Source organism: Sinocyclocheilus rhinocerous, unplaced genomic scaffold (genome assembly GCF_001515625.1).
Source record: "Sinocyclocheilus rhinocerous isolate Xijiao unplaced genomic scaffold, SAMN03320098_v1.1 scaffold853, whole genome shotgun sequence".
Classification (NCBI taxonomy): domain Eukaryota; kingdom Metazoa; phylum Chordata; class Actinopteri; order Cypriniformes; family Cyprinidae; genus Sinocyclocheilus; species Sinocyclocheilus rhinocerous.
In genome coordinates this window covers 333,902-342,724 of record NW_015627738.1, presented here as the reverse complement: position 1 = coordinate 342,724, position 8,823 = coordinate 333,902, and the positions used below count along the sequence as shown (strand labels likewise).

General features: G+C 32.0%; 1 protein-coding gene across 3 annotated transcripts in view; it reads left to right on the top strand.

The window, feature by feature from the left end:
• supt3h (SPT3 homolog, SAGA and STAGA complex component) overlaps positions 1-7,805 on the top strand; it is a 139,788-nt gene extending 131,983 nt beyond the window's left edge. Inside the window, exon 12 of one of the 3 annotated variants that reach the window (XM_016545030.1) lies at positions 7,462-7,805. In XM_016545030.1, coding sequence (XP_016400516.1) covers positions 7,462-7,503 — 42 coding nt within the window. In that variant the 3' untranslated portion in view covers positions 7,504-7,805. The remainder of the gene's footprint in view (positions 1-7,461) is intronic. The other 2 variants (XM_016545042.1, XM_016545034.1) reach the window with 2 other exon arrangements.
• The last annotated feature ends 1,018 nt before the right edge of the window (positions 7,806-8,823 follow it).

The following is an 8,823-nucleotide window of genomic DNA, read 5'->3' as shown; positions in this document are numbered from 1 at the left end:
AGAATGCTTCACCCGCATTCGAGTTTGCCCTGAATTTATATTCTCTGACGGTGCTGTTAGAATCAGAGAGGTGTTCTTCATCACTGTCCTTTTAGGTTTGACTGTAATTTTTATTTCAGGCTTTCAGAATCATTAAACTTGCTCTTTGCATAATTCCCTTGAGTAAGTTGCAGGTGTTTGTGTTGAAATGAACTTGTTTAGTGAATTCACTCCTCAATTTTGTGGCATTTTAGGTGGGTAAACAGTGTCATGTATCTTCTCACCAGTTAAAAAGTCGGCAAAAGTGACCAGTAGCTGTCTGATATTTGTATTTGCCATTTCAGTTTGAAGGTTCTTAAGTAATGCTAATATAAAATGGTTTTTGATGAGAAATTAACTTAAAATCAGCCCTGAAAACACTAAAAAGGGGTAATAAAAAAAAAGACATTACATCAAAATCTACTGTGACTTTAGACTTTAAATTAAATAATTAAAATAATTAAATATAATTCATTTATATAATTATTATAATTGTTAATATCAGTTATTATCAATTATAATTATATAATTTGATCATTTTATTTGTTTTAATTCAGTTGAAATATTTGACAAATGAATATGACTATGTAAAAATGTTAAATGTAAAAAATTTAAAAATATATATATTTTTTTTAATTAAAGCTGATTACATCAAAAGTTGCTGTGACTAGACAGTATAGAGTTGTTTAATCAAGCATGGGAACTGGCAAATTATGATAATTATGCCTTTACTTGATATATTTTATATATTTTATTTGTATACATTTTTAAATAATTATTTTAAATATAATACTTTAAAAAAATAATCATACTTTATTTTATTAGTATTGTTATTATTATTATTCAAATTTTCTGGTTAGAATAAACAGCTGTATGTTATGAAATCTTGTGCATTTTTACAGATAATTTTATGTTTTGATATGGTCATATGGACTTTCTTTTACTTCTAACAGCCATACTTTGAATAATTAAATGTAATTAAATTACATAATTAGTGTTATGTTATCAATTATAATTATATAATTTTTTTTATTCAGTTAAAATATATAACATAAATTAATGTGACATAAAATGTTAAATGTAAAAATGTAAAAAATACTTTGCAATATTGCTACTTGGTAAAAATAATAATAATTTCTGATACGGTTCCTGAATGTATGGGAAGTAGAATATGTGCTGTTTTCCCTTCTTTTCCATTTGCGAAGTATAAATAATTAGCAGAGGGGAGGACGAGGCTTGAGATGCTGCGACAGCTCTCATGATTGAAAATATATTACATACAGGAAGGAACTCTTCCCTGAGATATATCTCCATTGCTTCCCGTTGAACATGCACATTATATACATATATCAGGCTGGATTTATTTTTCAGGATCTTTAGGGAACCCTCTCGGTCAGCTTCCTCCAGGATGTTTATTTATATGTTGGAAAATAAGCCTGTGATGTTGTGCGAGGCCAAATGAAACTGAGAATCTGCTGTGCTGGAAAAATCCACCATGTAATAAAGCACCATTCATGCTCAATCTGTCAAACTTAGTGAAACCCAATCAGAGCAGAATTCACACAATCAGTCAGTTCAATAAAGCCTTTCATGTTCCAAATCAAAGCTTTTATTTTGCATTCTTTTTTAACATTCAGAGATTTTCATTTGTAAATGCTTTTTAAAGGTCTATAAAGCATCTTTAAAGGTTTTCAGCACGTTGCTGGGGTATTCTGGGTAGTTGCTGTGTGTTATCTAGGGTGTGTCATGCAGTTGCTAGGGTGTTCTGGGTGGTTATTATGTGATGCATAGAATGTTTTTTCACAGTTGTTAGAGTATTCTGAGTGGTTGCTATGTTATCTAGGCAGATTTACATGGTTGCTAGTAGAGGTCGACCAATAGTGGATTTTACCGATAACTAGGTTGGACCACACTGGCCGATAACCGATTAATCAACCGATTTTTTTTTTAATGGATACTGAATGAAAAGAAACATAACACTACGTAAAATAGTACTGAACTTTATTAGAATTTTTTTTTAAATGGTACTGAACCATGAAAATGTACTGTACTCCTTAAATGAAATAAATATGTAAATATCGATATATTCATTACACCTTGATCATTCATGTTAGTTCATAGTGCATTAACTAATGTTATCAGAAACAAATTAAAAAATGTATTAGTCCTCTCAGCATCAGCATTGATGGCAAACTTTTATTTTTTCTATATTAGCAGGAAATGCGCTAACACCAGTCAGTAACATTTTTAGAGCTTTATAAACGAAAACCTTCTTTTGGTAGCCCAATTCCGTAGGAAAACCACAGACTTGTGCTGTTGGAATCAGAGAGGTGTTCTTCATCACTGTCCTTTTAGGTTTGACTGTAATTTTTATTTCAGGCTTTCAGAATCATTAAACTTGCTCTTTGCATAATTCCCTTGAGTAAGTTGCAGGTGTTTGTGTTGAAATGAACTTGTTTAGTGAATTCACTCCTCAATTTTGTGGCATTTTAGGTGGGTAAACAGTGTCATGTATCTTCTCACCAGTTAAAAAGTCACCAAAAGTGACCAGTAGCTGTCTGATATTTGTATTTGCCATTTCAGTTTGAAGGTTCTTAAGTAATGCTAATATAAAATGGTTTTTGATGAGAAATTAACTTAAAATCAGCCCTGAAAACACTAAAAAGGGGTAATAAAAAAAAAGACATTACATCAAAATCTACTGTGACTTTAGACTTTAAATTAAATAATTAATATAATTCATTTATATAATTATTATAATTGTTAATATCAGTTATTATCAATTATAATTATATAATTTGATCATTTTATTTGTTTTAATTTAGTTGAAATATTTGACAAATTAATGTGACATGAAATGTTAAATGTAAAAAAATATTTGATTACATCAAAAGTTGCTGTGACTACATGGTATAGAGCTGTTTAATCAAGCATGGAAACTGGCAAATTATGATAATTATGCCTTTTGAAATTTACTTGATATATTTTTATTTTATATATTTTATTTGTATACATTTTTAAATAATTATTTTAAATATAATACTTTAAAAAAATAATCATACTTTATTTTATTAGTATTGTTATTATTATTATTCAAATTTTCTGGTTAGAATAAACAGCTGTATGTTATGAAATCTTGTGCATTTTTACAGATAATTTTATGTTTTGATATGGTCATATGGACTTTCTTTTACTTCTAACAGCCATACTTTGAATAATTAAATGTAATTAAATTACATAATTAGTGTTATGTTATCAATTATAATTATATAATTTTTTTTATTCAGTTAAAATATATAACATAAATTAATGTGACATAAAATGTTAAATGTAAAAATGTAAAAAATACTTTGCAATATTACTACTTGGTAAAAATAATAATAATTTCTGATACGGTTCCTGAATGTATGGGAAGTAGAATATGTGCTGTTTTCCCTTCTTTTCCATTTGCGAAGTATAAATAATTAGCAGAGGGGAGGACGAGGCTTGAGATGCTGCGACAGCTCTCATGATTGAAAATATATTACATACAGGAAGGAACTCTTCCCTGAGATATATCTCCATTGCTTCCCGTTGAACATGCACATTATATACATATATCAGGCTGGATTTATTTTTCAGGATCTTTAGGGAACCCTCTCGGTCAGCTTCCTCCAGGATGTTTATTTATATGTTGGAAAATAAGCCTGTGATGTTGTGCGAGGCCAAATGAAACTGAGAATCTGCTGTGCTGGAAAAATCCACCATGTAATAAAGCACCATTCATGCTCAATCTGTCAAACTTAGTGAAACCCAATCAGAGCAGAATTCACACAATCAGTCAGTTCAATAAAGCCTTTCATGTTCCAAATCAAAGCTTTTATTTTGCATTCTTTTTTAACATTCAGAGATTTTCATTTGTAAATGCTTTTTAAAGGTCTATAAAGCATCTTTAAAGGTTTTCAGCACGTTGCTAGGGTATTCTGGGTAGTTGCTGTGTGTTATCTAGGGTGTGTCATGCAGTTGCTAGGGTGTTCTGGGTGGTTATTATGTGATGCATAGAATGTTTTTTCACAGTTGTTAGAGTATTCTGAGTGGTTGCTATGTTATCTAGGCAGATTTACATGGTTGCTAGTAGAGGTCGACCAATAGTGGATTTTACCGATAACTAGGTTGGACCACACTGGCCGATAACCGATTAATCAACCGATTTTTTTTTTAATGGATACTGAATGAAAAGAAACATAACACTACGTAAAATAGTACTGAACTTTATTAGAATTTTTTTTTAAATGGTACTGAACCATGAAAATGTACTGTACTCCTTAAATGAAATAAATATGTAAATATCGATATATTCATTACACCTTGATCATTCATGTTAGTTCATAGTGCATTAACTAATGTTATCAGAAACAAATTAAAAAATGTATTAGTCCTCTCAGCATCAGCATTGATGGCAAACTTTTATTTTTTCTGTATTAGCAGGAAATGCGCTAACACCAGTCAGTAACATTTTTAGAGCTTTATAAACGAAAACCTTCTTTTGGTAGCCCAATTCCGCGGGAAAACCACAGACTTGGCAACCCTGGAGGCATCAGTGAAATCCGCCTCTACTGGTCGCTGTATAATAACAGCAACGGACGCAACCTGGAAAAACTATCGGTATGGATTTTTGCCGATAATCAATTGTTCCAGCAATCAACAATTGATGCCGATTAATCGGCAAAACCGATAAATCGGTCGATAGGGTGATATGAGTGATTGCCATGTGTTATCTAGAGGGTTTATATGGTTGCTAGGGTGTATAAATGGTTGTTAGGGCATTGTGCATGTTTCAAGCTAAATCTGCATGCATTCGGTGTGAGATGATGAACAGAAGTTTAGTTTTTCCACATCCAGTGTAACAGATACAGGTGCAAACGTAAAAGCGTTTCAACATCACATGTTCTCCTGTTCCTCGTTGGTCCTGATTAGAAATCTGCTCTCCAGTGTGCTGATCCTATAATTGGACTCGGAGATAATGACCCAAAGAAACAGAAGTCGCCAGCAAATCAAGCCTCGACCTTTGAGCTTTGATACGCGGGTTTGAATCTGGCTTTATAAGTTCCAGCTTGTCAGAGCTTTTACAATATCCTTTCTTTCTTGCCTTATTCTGTGGGGGTTTTTTTCCAGTCAGTTCATGTTTCTGGGCCTGTATCTAGTTTGAGTCAGCTCCGTCCCGTTTGGGACCCGTCTCCATTTCGCTTTTGCGTCCCGTTAAAATGCCAGACAAATGAAATGAGTTCGCCATAATACGAATGCAAAAAAACACGCATCAAAAAACAAATTGTATCGCATGGAGGACGGCGCACATCTGCTTTCAATTCTCCATTTCTTTTATAAAAAGGAAATTAAATGACATATATAACAATCTACCACCCCGAGTGGCTTTGGATTTCGTCGACTCCTTCCTTTTTACCCACAATGCAGCTGTACGTATTGTCTTGCTGCAGTCGCTGCAATGCTTTCTCTTGTTTTCCTCCCTGTGGTTGAATAATGATAATTAATGGCGCTGTCGGTGGCGTTTGCAGGGCTCTGTTCATAAAGACACTTGTTATTTTTATATGTTGCCCGTAACTGGATCCGCCTTCCACTCCGGGATTGTGGTGACCTGATGGTTTCCTTCATGAAATACAGATCTCTGTTGGCAGAAACGCATGATCCAGAGTCGTGTCCTTAAGTAATTACAATGATGTTTGTGTGTGACCACTTATTACTGTCCAACCAAGTGCTTATGGGAGCTCAGATGATGTTGAACGCCTCATACAGTATGAAGGATACACAACAGACGGAGAGCATCACATTCAGAGTGTGTCAATGACAAATGGTGATAATGAAGAGGATTCATGTTGGTTTCATGCATTTTTGATGAATGTTTAAACAGTTTTTTAACAGAAGTTTTGATTGAATGGCTGTAAAAACGTGGTTAACCAAGTAAAAATAATGCTTCATTCACGCATTGAATATACTGTAAAAAAAAAAAAAAAAAAAATTTTTTTTTTTTTTTTTTTTACAAAAATGTTTTTTTCTGCCTTAAAATTTTACTTTCAATGTGTTACCTGCCATTTTATTGTAATTATTTGTAAAATCTACTAGCAATTTCTGAGTGAGAATTATAAGTGTGCACATCTCAGTCATTATTTTCAAAGAAAAGATATAAAAGTTTTTACATTGTAAAAATATATATATATATTTTTTTTTTATTTAAAAAAAGTTCAAATTAGTTCATATTAAAAGCAGTAATGAGCATCAGGTGTCATTTCGGTGATGTAATTTTAATACAAAAATGGAAATGTTTATTGTGTAAACATTTATTACATTTAATGTAATGAATAATTTAATAGTTATATTGGAATAAATAAACTAAATAAATGCAAGCCATGCATGTCACTGAACATACAGTACTTGAATATGATTTTGTCAAACAATTTTCAGAAAAAAATACCCTGCTGTTAAAAAGTTTGGTGTCAGTAAGATTTACAAAAAAGAAAAGAATACTTTTATTCAGCAAGGACGCATTAAACAAATTGAAAATGACAGTAAGGACATTTATAATGTAACAAAAGATTTCCATTTTTTTCACTTCATATTCATTAAAGAATCTTAAAAAATAAAATGCATCACAGTTTTCACAAAAATATTCAGCAGCACAACTGTTTTCAATATTGATAATAATCATAAATGTTTCTTGAGCAGCAAATCAGCATATTAGAATGATTTCTGAAGATCATGTGACACTGAAGACTGGAGTAATGATGCTGAAAATTCAGCTTTGTACCACAGAAATAAATTACATTTTACAATATATTCACATCAAAAACAGTCATATTGAATTGTAATATGTCACAATTTTTTCAGTTTTTACTGTATTTCTGATTAAATAAATACAGCTTTAGTGAGCACAAGAGACTTCTTTCAAAAACATAAAAAATCCCAAACTTCTGAATGGTAGTGTTTATGATTTCTGCATGATTATATGTATTTTCGCTGTCTTTTAAACATTATTCAGGCAAAAATATTTGAATCATAAAACATATTTGCAACCTAGTTGTTATACGGTTCAGAAATAAAATATGTGAACCATATAACAACTACTTTGCAGTCGTGTGGACCCTCACAATTACACCCCTGTGACATTTTTAAAGTCGAGCCTTCAACAAATCAGAATGCCTTTCCACAAATAGATTCATAAACCACTTGTTAACCACATTTGTTTTGTATCTGTGTTTCTAATAGATGAGGACGTTTTTTCGCAAACCGCAGAACCAGAAATACTTCGATTAAACATTAAAAGAGAAAAAAAGCAGCACATTCCAGACCGTGTCGTCTACGAAACCGGAAAACAAGAGCCGGCCTTCTGCCTCTGTGGAACTGGAGCGCTAATTCATAACAGATTTGCTTTTCTCTTGTGTTCCCCGACAGAGTGCCTACCGCAGGAACGGGATGACTTTCCTGGCCTGCTGAGGTGAGCGAGAGGAGGTCTGGAGGAGCCGAAGGAGTCTCTGTCTGCGTGTGTCTTTCACAGGAAGCGCTGTGGACTGGCACGAACCTGGATTGGACGCATTTTGTTTAGTTGGTGTTCATGTAAACTCTAGTAATAAGAGTTTCCTCTTTTGTAAACAGGTTTAATTTTGTATTTTTAGTCGGTTACAACCAATATTCCATAACAATTTCAGCTTTTTTGATGATGATGTGTAGAACTAGTTCCTGATGCTTAACTATACTTATACTTATCTGTCTTTGTCTGGAAAGTAGGATAATGAAAACCCATCTTTTTGATGCTGTAATACTTTTGTAATTTTGTACCATTTTTGTTTGGATTTAGAGTATTTAATGTTCTTTTTTTTTTTAGATTAAAAATCTTGGAATAAAAATGTGTTCTGTGTTAAAACATTTTCAATATTTTGATTTGTAGATTTTAAATATTTTTTGAGATGTAGATTTTTAATATTTTAAAGAAAGAAATCATGGTACTACCATGATTTAAAAAAAAAAATGATGATGATGTGTAGAACTAGTTCCTGATGCTTAACTATACTTATACTTATCTGTCTTTGTCTGGAAAGTAGGATAATGAAAACCCATCTTTTTGATGCTGTAATACTTTTGTAATTTTGTACCATTTTTGTTTGGATTTAGAGTATTTAATGTTCTTTTTTTTTTTAGATTAAAAATCTTGGAATAAAAATGTGTTCTGTGTTAAAACATTTTCAATATTTTGATTTGTAGATTTTAAATATTTTTTGAGATGTAGATTTTTAATATTTTAAAGAAAGAAATCATGGTACTACCATGATTTTAAAAAAAAAAAACACGCATGTGAATACCACGATTTATTTACTTATGAATTTTTATTTTGTTTTTTTATTTTTTTATTTTAACAAAAAAGTAAAAACCCTTTTTCTGTATTTTCTGTAATTTTTGTGTGTGTGTGTGCGCAAGTCACAGAAAGGTAATGAAAATGATTAGATAAAGTGTGGAGCCCTGCATGGTTTTGTCATAGTTCATGTCCAAAAAATGGTAATATGAGAGTACTTTTAGTTCTTTTTTTTGTTAGTGAGAAAGATGACAGTTTCAGGTGGGCGTACAGATCAGAGATTGATTCTCTGAAGACCTCTACATAAATAAAGCACACGAGCTCATTCTCCAGCAGTTCTTCGCGTGAGACTCCCTGACTGTGAGCATTACTAAGCACAGGTATCTCACAAACAGCAGTGATATAGTTTCTGAAACACACGTGTGCTCATGTTCACTCTTGACGGTTCTGAATGAATGGACTGCAGC